The 23390-nt window shown below is 37.0% G+C and overlaps 1 protein-coding gene across 6 annotated transcripts in view; it reads right to left on the bottom strand.

The window, feature by feature from the left end:
• Nucleotides 1–23390, bottom strand: part of NRXN3 (neurexin 3) — a 907297-nt gene that overhangs the window by 98590 nt on the left and 785317 nt on the right. For all 6 annotated transcript variants that reach the window (XM_059850080.1, XM_059850081.1, XM_059850082.1 and 3 more), the window contains 2 exons: nucleotides 13502–13591; nucleotides 6916–7223 (listed from right to left, as the gene is read on the bottom strand). In XM_059850080.1, coding sequence (XP_059706063.1) covers nucleotides 6916–7223; nucleotides 13502–13591 — 398 coding nt within the window. The remainder of the gene's footprint in view (nucleotides 1–6915; nucleotides 7224–13501; nucleotides 13592–23390) is intronic.

Raw genomic sequence — 23390 nt, 5'->3', positions numbered from 1 at the left:
CATATCTTGTCGCTGCACAACCATTCTAGAACAACACACTTGTCCTATTCTTTCACTTGGCTTGGGATCAAATGTATGGTCAACTAGAATAGCTGCAGTTCCTGAGTACTGTATTAATCAGATTTTGAAAATAATCTTTCACGTGACTTTCAAGAATCTTTTTTGACAGAGTAAATGACATGTCTAAATGCACAAAGGGATACAGTGCTCTGAAAAAAGTGCATACTGATGTTATTAATTTTACTTTCTGAGAAACGTATGCCTGCCTGCCTGAATAAGGCAGGTATTAGTTTACTACAGCTGTTATTTCAGCTTCCTATTCTTTTATTCAAGAAAAAGGTGTGTTCCTTGTTCACCTAAAGGCAAGTAAAAATTTCAATAGTTTTTGATCAAGAAAAAACAAAGTATCAGAGAAAAATCTAAAAAGATTCTGAAATTCTAGAAAAGTGCCAGACCTGTCCCCTTTTACCCTCCCCTTGCTCTTTGGCTCTTGCTGGGCCAAATCTTCATTTCCAAAATTGACAGGAGAACAGAACTGGGTACATGTGTCAATAACACCAGCTGAGATTTTGCTGCAAGACCCAAATGATTGCTCAGACCTGTAAGTTAAGGGAATGCAATCTCAACCCTTTTAGAGATGAATCAGCCAACTCAGACCTTTTGTAAGACTGAAGAAATAAAAAGGCAGTGTGGATCCTAACAAATCACACAGAGGAGTGGCTGAAGTGACTACTTGCTAATGCTGCTACTTAAAACAGGTTATCCAAAGAATTAGTGTAAGCTATATTTTGAGAAATTATGCTATATGCCAACTTGTGACTCTCAAGTTTGCCATACACATTCAGTCAAACCCCTTCCCTGACACAAACATCTCCTTTTGGAGCCAAAAATGGCTACTAAGTTTAATGTTCCAATATCACTACTTGTAATATCAACAAATGACAGCACAGACCTGCATATGCATGAACTGCTTTACAAGCACAATGTTCTGTATTACTGTAATTGTGCTTAGCAGAAGTACAAGGCCAAGTTTACTTTCATCATCAGTACTTGTCAGCACTGGGGAGCATGGGCTGGAAAAATAATATTACAGCAAAATCACATTCTTCTTTTGAATGGGCACTGTACTTGTGGCTCACTTACGGCACTTCTAGAAGACTGGATCCCCATGGCACTTTTAGAAGTGCAGCACAACTGTCTTCTGCAGAGAGTGGATGAAATCAAGAAAATGTAAGATTCTATCTAAGACTATATGAACACTACAGGTAATCTGAGTATCCTGAAAACAGCATCAATAAATATAATTTAAAAACAGCATACCACTTGCACATCTAATACTCACTAGGAGAATATTTTTGTGCCTTTCCCATACAGAACATTATCATATCATATCATATCATATCATATCAATCATATAATATAATATCATATACATGTTTGTGGTTAGGTAACTACTACATTACACACCAAAGATTCTGTATTTCAGTGTGCACTAAATCTATTTCTCAATTACATATTTGTGAAGTATTTAGAGGTCATTTGGTATTATTGAATTAGTAACTGTAACCTACATGAATGATTCTCTGCATGAAAATTTTCAACATTTGGTTTCTTGCTTCCAAACTCTGCTTTCTTTCTCTGCTCAAAGCACGCCACCATTTACAGAAGAGATGTGACTGTGAATAAGTAAATGCCATTTTGTGGATGTCACTGCAGAAGTGCAGGAGTGTAGTATAGGAGAAGGGATTCTGCTCTGACGCATGGTAAAGTTAAGAGCTTTGGTCTCTTTAAATAAAAATAATGGAGGAAGAAGCGGATACAAAGGGATAAGAGCCAGACTCCGTAATTCTCAGCTGTGCCAATGAGCCAGTGAAGTCAGTCTTTAAAGCAGAGACTCATCAAAAGCTCTTTTTTCATTAGAGCTTTGCAGTCTTGGGATGAAAATGTCACTAGTGAGTTATATGAAGCAAAAACCAAATTAAAGGCCAATTTCTTTCCCTACCAAATTATTATCTATGAGTGTAAAAGAAAGTACCTAGGCAAGACCAAGGGTGAGACAATCTTATTTGTCTTACTGACAGTGAAAGTCTAATTAGACTGACAAATCTTCTGTGCTATTTTCCTTTGTGATATACACTGTAAGGAAGGATTTAGCCTGAAGCTGCATGTTATGGAAAGACATTAATCAAGATTATTGGACACTCAACAGAGAACACAGTTAGAAGGCTGAAAAGCCTAATAGTTAAAAATAAAGGTTGAGAACCTTATTCTAAGCCATGACAATAGGCTGGACTCTCCAGATAGATAATGGGAAGATCCCCTCTTCTACTCTCTAGAGAGAGTATAATAAATATAATAAATCATGAATTGGCATTCTATGGCTCTAAGATCATAGCTGAAAACATCCACAAGTAATTTATTCATGTCACCTACAAGTTATAGTTTGAACAGTTAAGCAAGTGTCATTTTCTGCATCTCAAGAAGTTGAGTCACGCCCTGGATATGTAACAGAGCACACAGTTTCTGGCTCCTCATGGAGAGCATAAGTTCATCTGTATTCCCAGAAGGGTTCTGATCTCTTTTTCAAAGAAAACTGTTTTGATCTTGGGTCCTCAGCCATCCATGACATTGGCCAGACTTATTAGGGACCTGCCCTAGGGCCTCCAGGAGATTACCTTCTTCTCCACTTGGATTTGATGAGCTGAGTGTGTTTGGAATGGAAGATGTGTATCACGATGAATGATCTCTAGACTACTTTTAGTAATTAACTTTGCACAAATTATTTGAAAACTGAATGACCCAGCTGGAAACAAAAACAGAATGAGCTACATGAAGGCATCTGGAGAGTCTACTAAAAAGCTTTCAACAGTGACTCATAAAAGAGAATTCTGACCACTCAAGCAGCTGCCATGGAAGCAGAAGACAGGAGAATGAGTGCCACTCTAACCTGTTTTCACAGAGGTCTGCCAAACCAAAAAAATCCCTGAAGTACTTCATTAATAACTGAAGCTGTTACTTAAATCAGCAAATAGGGACAAATAGGGATTCCAGGACCTTTAACTAATGAAAAAACCCTGTGAGAAGCAAGACAACCTTGCAAGAATGCAGTGTAGCTCAGCACAGTGACTCTCATGTAGAAGCAGTCTGCATGGCATCTTACTGTACCCCACAGAAAAGCTAGCAGCTTGACTTTCAGGCCTTTGTGGCTAATGTGGCAAAGCAGAAGTCTCAGAGAGGATGTTATCATCACAGGAGAGTCTGATGTCCCTGAGATGCAGCAAGAAATTAGTACATGCCACTTCTGGATTTACTGTACTTAAATCCAGGACAAAACCATGCGTGAGAAAGTCTAATCAGTGGTTCTTCTTGTGGCAGTGGAGCACAAGCACCATTTGTGACTCACTGGAACACAAGTTGAAACTTCCTTCCCTTATTTTTAGTTAGCAAAAAAAGTCAGCTCTTGCTACGTCCTTCTCTGAACCACAGGAACATTCCCAGCAGTATAGCATACAGCCATATATCTCACCAGTTTCTCTCTCAAATCCTAGCTGTCCTCCTTTGCCTTGAGTTTTACTACCTTGTAGAAATTTAGTATAAATTTATAGACATTTTAAATGCTAATTTCAGTGCCACTAGCTATTTCCAGCAATATTTTTCTCTCAATTCCCTTTATCTTGGTTGTTTGTCCAAAACTATATACCGTGTCTGAGATCTTCAAAAGTTGATGCATATCATAGGCATGAACATGTACTGTGTATTTCTAAACCTCTTCATTTTCCCAGCTGTTTTATTCTAACTGTGCTCTAAAATACTTCTGTCAGCACTCAGACTACCTAACTGCAGGAGGTGTCTTGGTGTGTGTTACAAACAGAAGATATCTTTGCACTTATCACGCTCTTCTGTAGTTTCCTAACGAGTGATGTGTAAATCTAAGTACTTCTGAAATTCCCCTGGATTTCATAAGACTTTGTGATTACTGACTTGATATTCTGCACAAGGTTTATATGCATTTCAAAAAGGAACAGTTTAAGTTACTTACATACAAAAATGAGTAATAAAAGTAGCACAGATACTCCTAACAGAGTAAGAAGAGTAATTCTTTATCATGATTTGTGCTATTTCACATTAGATGCTTCACTTCTATTTGTTTCATGCCAGGTATATCTACAATTGGCCAGAATTGTTCTGTGCCAAGTAATGTGCATGTGCAGAATAAAAGTACATTTTGAACCCAAGGACTCCGCAATCTTAGCATAAAACAAGATACTACACATGGAAACAGAAACATGGCTAATAAAACAAAAAAATGTGACAACACTGATTGACTTGATGAACAGTTGTCTTAGACCATCATCAGCCTAACTTTTTGACTACTTTTTGGCATGCATCATGATGACAAAAAAGTTTCAATGGGGTTGGAAAAATAACTTGCTATTGCCTTTTGTATGGTATCAAGAAGCAGAAAGAATCCTATGATCAAACCTAAGAGGTGAACAAAAAGTGCCTGAATCATGCTGATTGGAATCAGAAGAGGCTAAACTTTAAACAGCTTTGAAAGCAAAGAATAATTGTTTATTTCTGAGCAGAAAAGAAAAGAGAAATCTGGAACAAGGTAATAATTAACTGTATTTGTACCTCTCATAGCCTCAGGTGTCTATATTTTACGTTTCCCAAAGAGTAAACTTGGTCTATTAGATTTTTCCACCACTTAGATCTAAAATTGTATATAGGCTTAATGATGGTGATGTCGAACACAAGCAAGATAAAATAACCATTAGGCACCTGAAAAACCACGGCTGGAGATACTGCCCAAACAGGAAAAGAAAATTTCTTCTCACTTTCACTACACAGATACTGCAACTTAAGCAGACAGAATCAAATTCCACCAAAAATAAGGAAGAAAGCCAAACTATCTCTGCTGCAAAAGCAATAAAAAGGCCCAATGTTGAAATGCAGAAAGTTGTAATAGAGGTACATATTGACCTTTATTTTTCTTTCAGCGGGTAACATGAAGTGTCAAAGAGTTATTGCTTTAATATCAGCTGAGATGAGGCCATTTGTTGTGGTGCATGTGTATCCAGGAAATCGCTGCTCTAACCATGTTTTTAGAAGCACTTTGACACTTTATTAAATCTTCTTGATGCTCTTTCAGCACACAATGGTCTCTGTAGGCTGAGTGAACTGCCACGTAGGCTAGGCAGGAAGCTTTCAGAAAGAGTTCCTTTTCAGGCAAGCCAGCATCATTTCCAGCTTGACCCAGCCCATAAAGGTCCAGTGCCATTTTCTGTCCACTGCTATAGCTAAACACAGTTCTGCTGCCTTTAAAAATTATAGGGGGCAGGATAAGAACCACAGAATTCATCATTCTGGAGATGTAACTGTACAAATATTTTCTCTAAAATTAGAACTAATAACTGCAGAGAAGAAAATGCTCACAAAGTTTATGAAAAACAGTGACCAAAAGTGGGGTAATTTCCCCTCATTTAGCTGAAACTTTATCAAATCACCTACTGGGTGTTTGAGGCTAATAACTCAATTAATCCCAGTCCTGTTGCCATCTGGATTTACGGAGTACCAAAGTGGGGACTGTTAAACCTCAGCTTGGAATTAATTACTCTAATAGCTGGAAATTCCACTGCAGCCAGACATACCTCACAGAATTGCTGTGATTGGAAGGGACCTCTGGAGGTCATCTAGTCCAAACCCCTGGTCAAGCAGGATCATGCAGAGTCAGCTGTCCAGGACTATGTGCAGATGGCTTTTGAATTTTAACAGCATGGACTCTCCACAACCTTTTGGGGCAACCTGCACCCATGCTCAGTCACCCTCATGTTACAAATGTTTCCCAATGATTAGAGGGAAAGTCCTGTGTTTCAGTTTGTGCCCATTGTCTCTGGTCGTGTCACTGGGCACCACTGTCATCTTTACACTCTTCCTTCAGGTATTTGTACGCACAGTTAAGATCCCCCCATGAGCCTTCTCTTTTTCAGGATGAACAGTCCCAGCTCTCAGCCTTTCCTCATCCAAGAAATGCTCCAGTCCCATACTCATTTTAGAGACCCTTAGCTAGAGTCTCTCTGGTAGCTCCAGCTCTCTAATGATTTCAAAACACGTTTCATTCTAGTTAATAACACAATAACATGATAGCATACTGCTGAAATAAATAATCCACAGCTCAGACTGGTTAGTTACATGATACTTTGCACAGACAAGAGAGCCAATTGAAGGTGTTTATTTCTAATCAGTACCATATATTCTGGCTGCCACAAAAGTGGTTCCAAAACCAGTGCATTTTAAGGGTAGAAATAACTACTTTGGCACAATTAAGTCAGATAATCTGAAATTAATTTTTTCTTTAGGAATGATTTTTACCAAATAGATGGGAACTGCTCTATGTTGGAACATCTACATTTTGCAAGAAACTGATCTTGATAGCATTCCTTCAAAATTCTCTGCAGGAAGGCTATAAAAGGGAAATAAAAAATGACTCCAAATGGAAGTAATGCTCCATTGCTTTTCTCCTCATTATGAACTTCACTATTGCAGCAGTTCATCCTGTCATAATAATAAATAACCATACACCCACCTCCCATTAAGCCACGTAACTCTCTTCAGAATACATTTCCCCACATATGGAACTTTTGATACATAGTTAAAACCTTGTTCTTGTTCACATTGTGACAATCACACAAAGCAGATTGCACTAGATCAGGAGCAAAATCCATTCCCATTCTTACATGTATGTGCCACAACAATTCAGCCAGCTGTTTGTCCTGTGTCCAACACAGGAGGAAAACATTTTTAAAATAAAGAGTTACGTGGAGCAATATTCAGAGAACATAGCTCCTATGAACTAACAAATGAGCAGCAAGACGATTAAGAACTGAAGGAAAGGGAGAGGACTAAGTGACTCACCTGGATGCTGGGTGGTGAACGATTTTTTCGGGTGGTAGTGGTTGCCATCGTGGTTGTGGTTTCCATGACTGTAGTCGACATTTCCGGTGGCACCGATGTTGTGGGTGTCGTTCCCAAGACGGAAGGGACTTCCCCAACGAGTCGGACGCTTCCATTGATTTTAATGTTGGGGTTGTTCTCTGCCGCCATGTTCAGCACTTTCAGGCCATTGTAATAGAGCCCGGAGAGCTGGCCTTGGAAGAGACGCCCTCTGTCCTTCCCTCCTATGGCTATTTGCGCCTGGGTGTTGAAGATCGTTAACTGTCGTCCTAGTGAAGGGGGGTGAATAACATTATTGACAGACATTTCCTTCAATTTGCACACTACATTGAGCCATGGCCCGAACTGATGGACAAAGGAGAAGTAGATTCATTCTTGGGAGTGTATGTGATGACTGTAGAGAAAGAGTATGGAAGTGTGGTGCCTAAAAGTCATTAATAAGGATGATTAACCTGGAAGTATGAATTCCTAAAACTGAACCTTATACCTCAGAATCTACTCACACATCAAAACTCTGGAGGATCTTTAGAAATCTGAACCTGTTCTTTTAGGATTGGATGAATTTTAAACTAAAAATAGGACTTCAACATGTGGCTATTTTTGTACTATCAATTCAAACTGCCGTACCTGTTAAGCTTTAGCCCATAAATAAATCTCCTTATGGACTTTTTGGTAAAAGCATTAGATTAACTCATAAAGCCACTTTTAACAATGCCAAGGTTTCAAGGGTTAGCTCAAAAACAGTAAAACATCAGGTAAAAATGAAACTATATAAGAATTATGTAGGAGTGTTATGATAGGATCAGTCATGATCTTTCACCTGTAAACTTTGTGTTGACAAGGCTTGCAAATCTAAACCCAAGAAAGAACACACACAAACATTTCTGATGTCTCTGAAAAAGCAAAGATTTTGAAATCGTGAGGATAACAGTGCTTCAGATGGTTAAGCCCCTGAAAGCCTTACTCCACTCTTACAGACAGTGAAATTCAAATGTAGGCAGGGTTATGTGGTTTAGTTGAGGTCACATCTTGAGTGTTAGAAGAGGTCCAATATCATATGTAATAAAAAATACAATTATTAAAAATAAATCTAGTAACTATTGCCAATTCACCTAGTTCTGCAGGACACTTACATCACATTCAGCCTGGACTGCTCTAAAAATACTGGTTATGTCCCAGGCTGCACTAGGTTTACCATGTTAAGAAATAAATTGGTTCATGAAGTGCAAAGGCACTGCCTATAATTTCACTATTCTTCAAAAGATTAGGGGCATGCCACCTGAAATCTGCTGAATTAGCAGACAACCAGACTTGACATTGCTCAGAAGGGTTATCAATGCAGCTTCAAGTCAATAATCATTTAAATATCTTGTTCTTTCCCATTTTTATGAAGCTTGAAATATGTTTTCCAATCCCATTCCCACTCCCCAGTTCTCACTCGCCACTTTCTGCCTAGTCCAGGCTGATGAGAGGTGCAGAATGCCACCATGTAGGAAAGCACAACCCATGATCCACTGCTCATTTCTCCACAGCCAGTGGTTAGAGGAGATCAAAATACATGGGGGAGCTCACCAATTTTGGTCGTCGTGGCAGGTCTCGAAGTCAAGTGGTGATGCGGTGTAGCATCATCTTATGGTGACAGGATGGACCATGGGGAAGAGAATGGGGACAAGAGAAGAAATGTATCTGAAAGTAGTTCCTGTCCCCAAAGAGGGCCCTAGCTAACTAAGCAACAGCATATGGAGAGGTGTAACACACAGACATGTGGAGGTGGGCTGCACATCCCTTGTGTTCCTCACTCTCAGATTTGTAAATGGAAAATCAGGAGTTGGTCAGGGTGGAGTAAGTGCACTGATGAAGAAATGAGAAATAAAAATGGGGTATATCCTTCCCCTGGAAAGTGTTGAAACACCTGATGCTATGTTCTGCATCTCAGGAGGTTTTAAACTTGCCAGAGGCAACACGTGTCTATTAAACACCAATAAACGTGCACTGAAGCCACACATCCTCAGAATGTATATAGAGCCTTTACTCTTGCCTATGACCAAAATAGGGCCCTGTAACAACATCTGTTAAGATATTCATCCCTCTCAGGCCAGCTCCTATCTGAAAAGGCACTGGAGAGGAAATGGCACTGTACACTGTACAAGGTCAAACTTCTGTCCTATACCATGTGCTCAAAGATTCCTTTTCTCTTCTGTCATGCTGTTTGGATTTTATAAGGGATATGCTGTAAGAACCTTACTCTAAATATGTTCCCATCTCTAAATATGTTCCCTCCCTCCAGCACAATAGTTTTGCCCATATTGTCCCTGCCTCCAGAAACTCAGACATGTCACTTGCAACTGTTCCCTTCTTTCCACCTCATGGATGGTAGAGGTAAAGATGAGTAAAGAAGGGACTTAGGATTAAAGAGACTTATTTCAGTAATCTTGAGATGTTATCTCTTAAAACAGATGGAAGATAACAGTCAGTTCAGTTTTCCACTTGCATTTCCATTTCCTTCTTAATTTGAATTAATTTAGTATCTTTTTTCATATTTTGCCAAAGGGAAGAAGGTGGAAGGTGATAAGAAAGGAAAATTTTTTTGCTGTTCCAGGTGGGAGAGCTCCCCAAACAAGGATAGGAGAGGGGTTCTCCCACTTTTACTGGAGGATTATGACTCAGCTCAGGATATCAACTATTCTAACCCAAGCTCATAGCATGGCTTTACATGTCTGTCATATCTCTTGCATTATTTGCAAGAATGAAGAGTAAGTATATTAAGCCTGAAAAAGAGAGACCATGTCTCCAATTCTGGGCCTTCATTTGCATCTTCTAATGTTGAAAGAAAGTGTACACCAAGGACGTGACCCTTTTCCAGAAAAAAAAAAAGAAAAAAAAAAGAAATTTGATTGTGTAATTTGGAGTCTTCACTGTTAAATGGTTTTCCAGATCAGGATTCATGCATTGCACTATATGGTTAATGCTGGAAACCATACTAAAAATGTGTTTGCTAAAAGAACAATCACTTGTTGCAGCCACCTACTACTTGCAATTCCTCATTCTTTGCTCTAAGATGGTGTGCATGCGCACAGTAAAGACACCAGGGAAATGAACATGGAATGAGAAAAATCTTTGGAGAGAATATACACTTCATTCTGCCACCATATGTCTCTTCTGATCATTCGTTGAATGGAATTTAGCTGAAGCCTTTACTTCCCCCAAGTAAAATCTATCTGGCCACTGGATTTTATTGATGAACTATTTATATTAGTAAATTCTACTAGGTATGTAATTCAATTCTGCAGTCCTTTTTTTTCCAAAGAGAACTCTTCCTACTGCTATAGTAGTGTCATACTAAAGAAAAATAATGAGGGGTTTTGTAAGCATTCTGAATAGTTCAGGCTCTTATTTCTTTGCTCTCTCATTGTCTTCTTCATTTGGAAAACTGAATTCTAATTAAAAATACCACAGAGAAATCTGAAGTGCAACTTTTCCATAGCACTAGAAGAGATTTTGGGCCTGATTTTGCAAATCCTAATTCATACTAATAGTACTTGCTTCAAAAGTGCAGCCACTTACATCAAGGAGACTTTACAGGTAAGAGAGATTTGAATAATTAAGTACTTCTGGGATCAATCCTTTTGATGAGATGCTTCTGGGTCTTTATTAGCTCATCCAATTGCAGAACAGGTAGCATCTGTGCCTTAGCAGACACCAAGTATTCTGCTAAGGAAATCTGCTGGATTTATGACTACTGAAGTTGAACAATTTAAGACTAACACTTATTTTTATATTCACATACATAATCTCAATGAAGTTATTAGCATTTAATATTTTGCTTATTACTCATGCAATTCCAGGCTGTAAACCTGGGATCTTAAAATTATTTTAATTTATAGAATTTAAAAGCCCTTCAAAGCCAATAGTGATGCCACTTCAGAAAGATAAGGTGTTATATTTGTTTTCCAAGAATGAACTATTTCATTATTATGAATAACATAGCAGTATCAAAGGAAGACCAAATCTATAGCATTCAAATATGTCAATCAAAAAGTGTTTCATCTTACCTCACACAAGCCAAGAACTCATATGGGCAAGACAGCTATTCTATATGCTGACTCTTTGATGAATCTATTCCTCCATCCATCAGCTTGTCTTGCTCCATTTTGATAGGAAGCTACCCTTTCACTCACCCTCTTTATAAAGTCTTCGGACAGAAGGTTTCCATGTTACATTAATTGTTAGATGGATGACCAGACAGATAAGCAGGCTGGTGAACAGCTACATAAATTACTCATTCTTATATTTTTTAAAGTTGAGTGGTACCTGAATCGCTGAAAATGTCTGTCTACTTTGGAATGAACAAACCAAGTTACAATATTGTCTCAGGTGTTACACTGCACAGTGTCACTCCTTGACACATAATGGAAAGACTGAATTTCCTTTCACTTTAGTAAAAGTATAGCCCTATCCTTCTAGCCTGACCACATCCAGTGCTTTGAGAGTGCCTGAAGACTCAAATATTGTCTCTTTTAGACTCTAGTGCATGTGTGATTGTCTTTTAACAAAGCGTCAATATCCACAAAAGGTAGACTTCAGTACAAAGCTTCAGGATGGATTACAAATGAAACTGTCTTGGCATGCTTTTAAGCTCAAACTTGTAGAAGCTGTGACATAAAGTAAAAGATTTTGTGGAAAACCAAAAATGAAAAAAACCAAAAAACCAACAAACCCATAACCAAACCAAAAGAAAAAAAAAAAAAGATGGTTTTCTCAAGCACATGAATTGCATCAAGGAATTAGACATGCATCTCTTTTAACAAAATTGAGGCAATCATTGTCTTTAGTGTTAAAGGGACTTTAGCAATTCAGACTTACCAAAATTATTCTCTTTTTAGTGTTAAACTTTATTTATCTATTTTAGTTTGATCTTGTAAATTAATAGGGCAACCCACTGAGACTCAATAGCATTTTCTGTTTATTGTTATCTTCAAATTTATTTACAGTTTAGCTGAATTAACTGTTTATGACATACCGGTGGTAAAAAAACAATTCTGTTTTGGTTAAACAAATATTTTTGCCTTATTTTCATATAATACTTTAGCTTTAGTTTTAAACATTACACCTTTGTAGACCAAACCTGAAAAGTGAGCAACACTGCCAGCTCTTGTTCAAGTTAATAGGAACCGAGTGTGCACAACACTTTGCAGGACCAGGCCCTTCAAGTGAAAATATTTTGGCTGGATTTAGCCACATCCTTCCTGACCTTAATTCATACTGGATAAATCAATTTGTTAATTCAGCTGACATTAGAAATTTGAAACAGAACATAAATTATATTTTTCCAGTCCCACAAGAGACTGGTTTTCCCTCCTGGAAAATGCGTTAGCAACCATGGTTTAAATCAGCACAGAAAATGCAAAACCTGAGTTCAAAGGTCACCCCCTTTTATTAGCTGTACTTTCATAAATGGAAACAAGAGAAGATTGTGTTCTGCTTTGTCTAGATTTCAAGGCAAGGAGTTAGTTACAATGCATTCGCTTTTTAATACCACATTTACTAATACAGGGAGAAAATCTTCCTGACTTTTACTCCATTGTATTACCAGGAGCCTAGTTCATGCCCTACTGAAACCAAGTTATTCTGTTATCTTCAAAAGGGTTTAAAATGGGTTCTACATCCAAGATTTTTTCCCCTCTCCAAATTCCTTACAAAAAAAAAAAAAAAAAAAAAAATTACTGTTCTGACACAAGTCCCATTTCAAAAGGTCATGGACTGCATGCAGAACTTTCACTCAAGCCATCTGGACTTATTCATGTTAACAAGTTTTTTGTTGAACTGAAGCCAATTACTCCAGGCAAACCCACAAAATTAAGCGGCACTGCCTTAGACTAAGAATTTGATCCATATTTTAGACAAATATTATTTGACTGTTCAACCTGTACTCCAGACATAGCATAAAAGCAACAGAACAATAATTTTCTCTGTCTCCCTCTCTGTAATTTAAATGAAAATGTTAAAAAATGTTTTCTTTACAACATTTTTTAAAATCATTTAATTATATTAATACAATTAGGAAATACATAGCCATAGTGGCTAATCAGACTCATGAGAAAAATCAACTTAAAGGAAGTGGTTTAACAAGTAGATTTGAAAATCTTTTAACAAAACTTCAATAAAAAAGATATACATGTAGCTGAAGCCAAAATTAAAATAGGAAAATCATGCAGTGGTTAAATTGCCATAATACATGTTGTTGCTCTTCACTCTTCTTCATTTGACTTTTTTTTTTTTTAGAAATCATCTCCTGAATTTTTGCTTGTTTGTCATTACTATTACAGCAAGCTTAGAATTTCGTCCCTTTAACTGCATTTTAATAGCAATGTATTATAGCATGATTTATCAACATATGGCAGGTGGAAGCTGACACAAATTATAATGAAAATTAAAACACTCATTTATGCAGCAGGCGATTATCATTTAAGAAACATTTATTTGCAGGCTTTAAAAATGAGAGTTTAGAACCAAATGGGTTTAAAATGAAAGTTTTAATGACTGTTACCTTTTTCCTGCAGCCACTCCTCTACAGGCCGGTTATATTTGAAGGGGATTTTCTGTTTTACCATTTGGAACCGTTCACTATCAGTGTTGCCTTTAAAGTTTAAAAAACAGCTTAAAAACAATCTGTAAAGTCAATGAAATAGTTAAAACATCCTAGATTTTTGATTTTTTTATGACCTTATTTAGCTATAGATAAATAAGTGTGTACGTGTGTACATAGATATATATATATATATATTTGAAAAGAGAGAGATTTATCTTTAGTAGAGTGGAGAATAGTTATACATCCAATTGCCTGAGGTTCTGGAAGGTCAAAGAAATTAAAGCCTACAAAAAAAAGATAACTCAGATTCTCCTCAGAGTATTTGTTTATCCAAATTGGTTAGAAGGCATGTGCAATTTGTCTGCAATGTGAGACCCTTCGTGAACTCAGTGCCATGAGTTAAAACATTCTGATCAGACTCTTGATCTGATTCCATATGGACATGGCACAATATGTCAGTCACACAGCAGTAATTTCAAAAACCTTCTTGCACTGGTAAAAGATGCGTGTTAGGACTAGAAACCCAGCAAACAGGAAAATAAAAGGAAGAAAATAGAAGAAATTGATGCCAAAGTATCTAATAGAAAAAAAATCGAAACACCTAAGAATGGAAAGATTAACAGGAAAAAAGAGAAGTAAAATTTAAAAAGAGGAAGAACTGTTAATTAAGGATACATGAAAACTTCTGTTCAGTTACCAAAGTCTTGGGCCTGTTGCCAGAATAAAAAAAACTCTTAGAAACGAATTTAAATAAAAGCAGAAATAATTAGCCAAAATGTAAATTCCGGCAATTACAGTTCCATTGTTCCATGTTGATGGATAATAGACTAAGCCATTAAAGTGTGCTTTGGTGGAAAGCTCCTATTACTTGCACAGCACAGAGAGGAAAAGGATTCAAACAAAGCCTCTGTCCAAATTCCCTAGCTACTAGAAAATTGTACAGGTCAGATGAAACCTCTAGTAGAAAGGAGCAGCTCAGTTTGATGATGCTAGGAAAGACAGTGAACAAGTGCCACCACTCTGCTTTTTCATCTTCTTCAACCAGAGTAATTTTTTGATTAATTCTAATTTTTGCTTCAAGTGTTATTTTTAAAAAAACTCTTCAGACAGGCATAAGAGAAGTCCTTTTTTTTTTACGTACAACATTATAATATTGTAGAAAAAGGATTAAGTCCACAACTTACTGAAGTAATGCTACTATAAGCAAGAGGTTCAGTAGATCAGTTGTGCTCCAGTATGTGTTTTGAATAAATGGTGGTCGAAGTCAGCACAATTTGCTCTGCACAATTTGCAGTATTGCCTTTAAAGTCACACATATAAATATCCTAATGGGGCTTCATATTTATTTGGCTTTCTGAAACAGATGCTGCAATTTTTTTCAATGTAAAGAGACACCAATGAAAAAAAGCATAATTAAAAACTAAATAATGTAAGTCCACCCAGTCAAGAGCAGACACTGTCATACTGCAGGGAATATGACTGGTGAATCTCATGTGTTTGATCCTCCTCACTGCACAGCTGTTGCTCAGAAATGCTGCCAGTCTGTGTGAGGTACCTGCTGACCACAGCTGGGCTCTCCAGCAGCACCTTGGAACTGCTGACTTTCTGCAGCATGTGAGAAGCACTATAGCAACACACCAGATATAATCCCACAAGGATCCATAGGAGCTAATCTTAAGGAGCATTTGTAAAAATCATCTATATTACTGTAAGGTCAGCTGTAAGGAAAGCAGCAATTTGCATTTGAGTTAGTATCTCCAAATATAATGATGAACATTTAGGAGCCTTGCTGCTTATTTGGGGTACACGGTAAAAAAGAAGAAAATGCATTTTAGAACAACTTCACTGGCCAAATTACTTGCTACCTTCCTGAAAAATTAGATGACTTTTTACCTTCCATATTATATATTAATTGGGGGAAACTGCTATTCCCCATCACAGAAATATCTAATTAAGCACCAGCTAACACACATAATTGCTCCACTTTCTCTGTTGCACCTCAGATGCCTGCCATATACACTTGGTTACTTAGATAAACTAAAAGGAAAAGATAAAATTGAAAATACTCTCTCAGTCATCTGTCAAATCATATTTAACAATGAACTGTGGCATCACTCACAGACATGAAGTTACATTTAAGTAAATTCCCAGCTCTCATAATTCATATCAGCACCACCAAAAAAGTCTGTTCTATACTTCTATGAATACATATTCCTATACAGAAAATTTGAACAAAACTGATAAAGAGGAGCTGAGTTAATAGAAACAACAAAAACAAAGAAAAAACTCTACCTAAAGCTAAAGAGACAGTAATATTAAAAAAACAGTGATATTTGATCTGTTTATTAATAAGAAACTGAAATGACAGCTTCTTTTCCTGCAAATTCTGCCATTCATTTAAGCCTAGGGGTAGCTTATAGGACAGGGAAGCAGACTCATTGGTTTGGGGAGAACAAAAACAAAACTAAGTCAAGCTCACTACAAAAAAAAAATTATTTTTTAAGATCAGTTAGCAAGACATTCAGCTTAGGCATTTCTCAACACACTAATCCATGCCCACCAAAACAGATAAAATCGCATAAATGCAATCATCCAAATTCTGCATCTCCTTTAAGATTTTTTTTTTTTTTTTGTTTAGGGGCAGTATGTCTATATATTTTGGTTTTAATATTTTTTTTTGCATGTGGGGAAAGAGTACTAGGTCCTGAAAAATTCTCAGGAGGCATTTCAATGGCACTTAAAGACCTAAATTTCTCTCTCAACTCAGACTTGATCACTTACAAAGAGGCTGCTACTGCATCTATATTGCAAGTGATAGTGACAGACACAGTTTTGATAGAAATGGTGGTTATTCCCCACTTTTATAGAGTCCATTTTGAGCTGGGACTACTGGTTCCATGAGTGCATGGAAAATATAACGTTGATGGGAAGGCACACTTTCTATAGTCCCAAAGAAATTCTCTAACACTATTTACAAGCAACAAGAAACTCCACTGTCTTCATCCATATTAGTATGTACAAAAGTAACCTTTTACTGCTGGCAATGAGATCTTTTTCAGAATGAAGACAGTTCAGAGGAACACTAGAGTCAGCCAGGGGCTGGCATGGACTGCTTCTTCCTCTGTGTGAAAGGCTGACTGTAGAAAAGAAAAAAACGTGGTGAATTGAAATTCCTCAGAAACAGGGTGTCTGACAAGAACAGGCCAACAAGACTGAGGTAAAAAAAGCAAGTGGGACAATCAAAAAAGGCATGATGATGAAAAATAGGTTTCTTATAGCTCTAGACCTTCAAGAAAGTCGGAAAGGACAACTATTCCCCACCACATCTTTAAAAACCTTTTTTTTTTTTTAAATCAGGTTTAATTTAATTTTATTATGTTATTATTATGCAGATATATTCAGCGATATTAAAATACATATAAAAATCATACCTTTAAAAGCAATGAAAATTTGAAGGGCATTAGAAAATTCAAGTAGGTTTATATTGCGACATTAGTATCTGATCTATTCTTTTTTGGTTTGTTTTTAAATTTTATTTCAGACATAAGTAAGAATGATTTTTAAAAACATGTGCATGAGAATGTGTTCACTCATATATCCAATTACAACAGTGAGGTAAAGAACAACCTTTTCATCATTAAGTGCTTAGAATAGCCATTAAATAAAACCAATAGAACCACACAATTATTAAATTAATACTGACTTGGAGTTGTGCTTTAGAAAATAAACACAACATTTGATATGAGAGCTCAAAAAGGAAATATCATGGTTTGCAACACGAAGTAACATAAGTTTGGCATGAAGAAAGCTTCTTGAACCTCTGACAGCTGAGGCATGATGTGATTCAAAGGTGTTGCTTGTCCATCTTCATACACAGAAATTTTAACAATCCTTTTGTGACCTCAATGTAATTTCTTTCTATAGTTGAATGATACACACATTCAAACAACCCTTTCACATAACTCATATAGATTCTCTCTTTTTTTTCCTTTTCAGTCCAGATTTGATTCCAGGCTGTTTTTCAGAATAGACTACACAGAATAGAGTGATTTAAATTTTCAGAAAATACTCCTTATCACACAGTTCTTCTGCAGTCAGAATCAATGTGGGTCTCAAAGGTCGCAGGATATAGCTTTTTACAGTAAAATTGTGTTGATTGGTTTTGCTACTTGTGATTTACTAAATATCTTCTTGCCATAGATTCTAGCTACTTAAGTGATTCAAGTACCAATAGGAAAGGCTCATTTTAGATAAGTTTCCTCTTTTTTCCTTCATCCACATAATAAATTCCTGTATATCAAAATGACTTCGACCTGCTTAACAACTTAGCTTCTTCTAAAGAACTGTGCCTCATATGACATTATTTTGCCTATTTTTATTCCTTTTTCTTGTAAAAATTCTAAAGCCAACTGTGAAGACTAGGATTAAAATAAGTCTTTTCTCCCATTTAGGACTTATATGCACAATTAATAGAAATTCTGCTGCATGTCCTAAATTTTTCAACAAACTGATAAGCAATTAGACTTTTATGACCTCAAGTATTTTAACAGTAACATCTTGAAATCTTCTAGATTCTTGAATCTTGGTTAACCTGAATATTCTAAATATTTCAAATACCATGTACATTGCTAAGGACCAAATACTTATGAAAGGAATATGGCAGAAGTGCTCTATGTTTTTTGGGTTTTCTTGGACTGTCCCTCTTTTTCCAAAGGAAATGTGCAATCCAGTCATGAAAACAAGAGCCTATTGGTTAAGTATGATCGGTTGCTGACATTGTGTCTTTCTTCTGAAGCCCTTGGTATCACTGCTCTACAGACTATACTGAGAAATAGATCGGATTCACTTTGAACTTTAGCTTTCGATAATCTTCAATTTAGACCAAACTATAATGGGAAAAAAAAATCAAAATAATTTGCTTGTGCCAATCACTATTGGCAGTTCCCACAGGAAATACTTTTTATGCAGTGCAAGAGTCCAAGGGACACAGTTTAAATTTGCTCACGGGCAAAGCAGAATTTTCTTCCAAAACCCTTCAGTGCTAGAAGATGTTATTCTTTTCTGCTGATGGTTCCTTTAAGAAAACAAGTAACCTTTATTGCATTAAGCTTATTTCTAAACCAAAATGGAATCTTAAGCCAAAGAAAGTACAAGAACAAATGAAGCTTTGAAAAATCTTACTTCTTGGCCTAGACCAATCATAATGATTTACTACCTCTTAGGTGTGAAAGAGAAAAATGGAAAGGTTCCAGCAAATTGCACTGGGCAAAAAGAAAGTAGTTGTTTCTAGGTGGAATATTAATCCGTCCTGATGTGTTGTCAAATCTGTGAAGATGCTGAAAAGAATACCATAAGAAAACACTCATCTGATCTAAATTACTGTCAAAGGCTGTTTTATGAAGCAGAATTTTCTTCATTGCTTCTAAGTCTCTAAAAAGAATGAGACATTTTATCTAATGGGCAGTTATTAAGTGAAAGATGCTACAGTGATAATAATGATTTAAAGAAATATCTTGAGATCAGTGTTCAAGCTTTAAAATGTTTCTACCATTTTCCCCTTACTGTAGATGGAATATCAGCAGGAAAAGGGCTTGTTAACACTCAGTGCTTGATAGCTCAGTTTACCCAGCAGCCTGTAATGCCAGCTCCCTTTGAGTTTTTATGGATGCCCATAATCTCACTAAGATTTACACACACTTAATTGACATCATCATGGGAGAGAAGCAGTCTGCTACAGCATGAAAAGTTTATATTTGATGGGTTAATGCTCTACTAACATAAACTGATTCAGTTCAATTCAATGCCAAAACTCTCCAAGGGCTGATGCTGTATGCCCTGGAAAAGGAGACTTGCATGCATCATGGAGAAGCTGCCATTTACCCTCTGATAAAGGGAACAAAAGTTTCCCAAGTGTGCTTGTGATTGGCACAGACTGAGCCTCTTTAACCATTTCTGTTTTCAGGCAGCTGCACTAAAACCTTAAAAGATACTGATTTGCTCAATTTTCAAATTTCCTTAAGTATATATTTTGTTTTAATTACTACAAAGTACAACCACTATTTGTTCATAGCTTGTATGCAATTAGATAACTGACATAAGTCTATTAGTAAAGGACTGGAATCTATTTTTAAGACTAGACCTTCCTCCATACATCAGAAAGGAATAACAACACTTACAATCAAATTTTAGCATCAGGTCTGTTTATGTATAGATGTTTATTTTGTTGTGTTGTTGTAAGACCATATTGTGGTTTGTCTTATATAACATAGAGAATGGTTGCACTAAAATCCAAACACGCAAAAAATCTCTACTTACAGTGGCTTTAGAAAACACTTGGAAAATGTCCAAACCTGAAACCACAGATGTGGCTTATAAAAAAATGAGATAGGATGGCCATGCTAAACAAAATAATTACAAGGCAGATGATCTGGAATCTTCCTAACTATCAAAAGCTATACCTCTAAAAATTCTTGTTAAGCTTCAGTTTTGCCTTGTATAAAAGGAGAGCTATAGAAAATTAATTAAAATTTGGGATTTCATTTCATTTTAGTGAATTGAAAAATAGACAAGTCTTAACATTGTTTAGCTTTGCTTCAGTTCTTGGATATCATATTCTTTCCCTACCTTCACTGTTCAATAAAATTGTATCTTTTGCTACTGAATTCTCTTTTTATTTCTTGTCCTCATTTTCCCCTTAGTCCTGGATGCCCTTGACTTTATCTTCAATTCCCTCTGATCACATTGTTTGCTGAGAGCAACACCTTTTATTCTGTTCATCTCACTATGGACTGGAGTTAAAAGCTGACCTTCACATTGCAACCCTCCTCAGCTCACTGCCCTCATGACAAGAGACAACAAGGTTTTGGTAATGTAAGTACTAAAAATATGAGAGAGAATTAGCCAGCAAGACTCCAACAGTAAAGATTATTCAGGCAGCTGGAGCTGTTTCTAAGTCTCTGCACCTCTACCAAAATCTTTACAATGCCACCACTCCCTATTTTATCTGATCTTTTTTGGCCTAAAAACCTTGGGGTTCTAATTTAATGTAAGGCCAAAATCGTTGGGAAATTCAGAAGCAAACTAAGAGATAGGAGTTTAAATGTCTGTGCAGGAGGCATAGCTAACGTCGACCACAGTGACACTAATAAGACTAAGAAAGACTTGAAGAAGTCATCTAATTCAATGCTCTGCCCCAGGACAAGATCAGTAACATTTCAACCTCCCTTAGATTAGTCTTTCAATCCTGTTTTGGATGACTGAGAAAATAAGTGCCTTACCCTTGATAATCTAACACAGAAGCACAATAGGAAGAAAACGAAAGAAAACTCAGACTAGCAAAGGTGGAAGAAGGTTAATCAAACCTTTTCAAGCATCCAGAAGAAAAAAAATATTGTCAAAAATGTGACTCAAGTCCTATTTTATATGTGCACATTATGCTGAATCACTTCAGCCTGTTAGAAGTTGAGGCCATGGGCATGAAATAAAAGCAGTCTGCTGTAGTTCTCATTTGAGCTATGCTGGAAAACTGAACTAGTGTACAGTGCAGAGAAAGCAGTTACCAGTTCAACCTCTGTAAAAATATGAAACAATTTGTGTGCCGACATTACTAGATATTTGAAATCTTTTGTAAGGAATGTGTAAATTACTGTGTTTTTTCATTGACCAGATCTAAATTGAGCCCCATGTAAGGTAGCCAAGGCTGAAGCGTCTATTAAAGAAAAACTGAAACTACATATTGATCTTTCCATTTTAAGCAAGAAAAAAAAATCATTTTGCAGGAAGAAATCAGAGATTGGAATAAAATACTCTGCTATTATCCCCACATCCCACTTGGATTCCCTTGTGAAAGGTCAGGATGTGATTTATGTTGCCCAGTGGGAATAAGCAGCAATAATCAAATACCAAAAGCACTTTATTTGTATTGACACTTTAAATTCTATTAACTCTCATTTATCTGGAGGTTGTTTATCTGTTTTGTGCATTAGGCAAAGTCAGGACATAGAAACACGAATCTAATTTACATATTTGGGGTTAGGCATTGGAGCCACAGGAGTGTAGCTATTTTGCTTCCAGGAGCAAGGTGAGACTGAAAACAGCTCAGTTGCCTTTGGAGGGTGCATGATCTAAGGTAAGAAAACTTGTAGCTTTATACCTGCTTCTTGAAGGGTCAGTGGCTTGCTACCACAACCCTGCCAACAAGAGCAGCTCAGTTCCAGCAGACCTGAAGTCTCTGCCTTGGTGCTGGTAGCTGGATTGGCTCCATTAGAAACCTCCAGATGTTTCTGAATCTCATTTCCCCCTGCACATATTATTAGGCAGATAATATGAGGAGTTAAATGTACAAATAGAGAGAGCATGTGCAGTCCTTTCCCATAAATACAGTGCTACTGTAGGGAAGCTGCTCCGTCAGTAACAATAAAGAGAGTAATGCCTGTAAGGCCCTCAGTCAAATGTCACTGATGAGACTGAAAACCTAACCAGTTACAAAATACCAAATGGCAAAAAACTCTATGGAAGTGGCAAGTTCTCTAGGATGAGTGCCAGGAAATAATTAAAAGCATGTAAGAAACTGATGAAAGAAGAAATTTATTAAGAAGCACTTCCTATCAAGATTGCCTATTAGACAGTGCTAGAGTATCCTCAGGGAAATTCTTGAATTATTTAAAATTTTCCCTGAAAAACTTTTGGGGGATATCAGTTTATTACAGAATGGAACAAATGAGAGCAAACAGGCCTTTCCCGTTTCTAATTGCTACAAATCAGAAAATCAATTCTTCTGTTTGCATCAGTTTAGAAAAAGGAAAAGAAAATTCTAGGATTCTGTAGCAACCCAATGAGTCTTCTCAAAGACAGATGCTGTTCACAAACTTGTGCCATGACCAAGAGCACCAGGTACTCAGTAAGTAGCAAAGATGCAAATGCATTGACCCAGAAAGACTTCCATGTTCAGTGAATTGTAGAATATTTTCTATTGAAGTCACCAAACATAAGGTAAATTGGAGCTTTATCCTCAGTTTACTGATGGGAAAAACTGAGCTGCAGAGTGGTAAAAGCATTACAGAGAAGGATAAAAGATCACAGAGAAAGGCATCTCTAAACACAAGGCTGGGATTCATGAACTTCTGACTCCTAGTTCCATGACTGGCCCCTTTCATTTCTGACTATCCTTTCACACAGTTGCTCTACTTCAGATTGTAGCATTGGATTTTAATGACTTCATGCTTTCCAGTGCCTTTAGTGAGCAGGGAAAAGGCTGATGTGGATGCATAAACCCCTTCTGTCACTGCATGTCAGCACATCAACCTGGGATTACAGCTGGCACTGTTTTTTCTGCAGGCAATGTGATCAGAAAAGCACAAAGTTGTTCAAGCCTGTGATCCCTCAGGACAGATGTTTGTTTGCTCATTCTTACTGTGCACACATGTGTGTTTATGAGAGAGAGACAGGGACAGAAGGAGAGTTAGGGAGAGAGAGGGAGATAGAGAAGAAATAAAACATAAAAACTCTGTTTGATCAGGAGAACTGAAATAGAACTAACCCAGGGGAGAAACGTAAATATATTAATGTCTGGGAACTCACTGCACTGTGCTGTGCAGCAGGATTGTATTTAGCCTGAGTCTCCATCTGAGAAATATTTCTCCATCCTTCTCGGCACTACATTACACAGCTAGATTTGATGTACCATCAGGTACATCAAGCCATTGGTTGGATGGAGCTCTGAGCAATGTGTTCTAGTGGAAGGTGTCCCCACCCGTGGCAGGGAGTGTGGAACTAGATGATCCTAAAGATCCCTTCCAACTCAAGTCCTTCTATGGTTCTAATTAGTTTTATGCCAGCAAAGGATAAA

Source organism: Haemorhous mexicanus, chromosome 6 (assembly GCF_027477595.1).
Source record: "Haemorhous mexicanus isolate bHaeMex1 chromosome 6, bHaeMex1.pri, whole genome shotgun sequence".
In the NCBI taxonomy this organism is placed as follows: domain Eukaryota; kingdom Metazoa; phylum Chordata; class Aves; order Passeriformes; family Fringillidae; genus Haemorhous; species Haemorhous mexicanus.
Note: the sequence above shows the minus strand (reverse complement) of the source record. Positions and strands in the feature narration are given on the sequence as shown.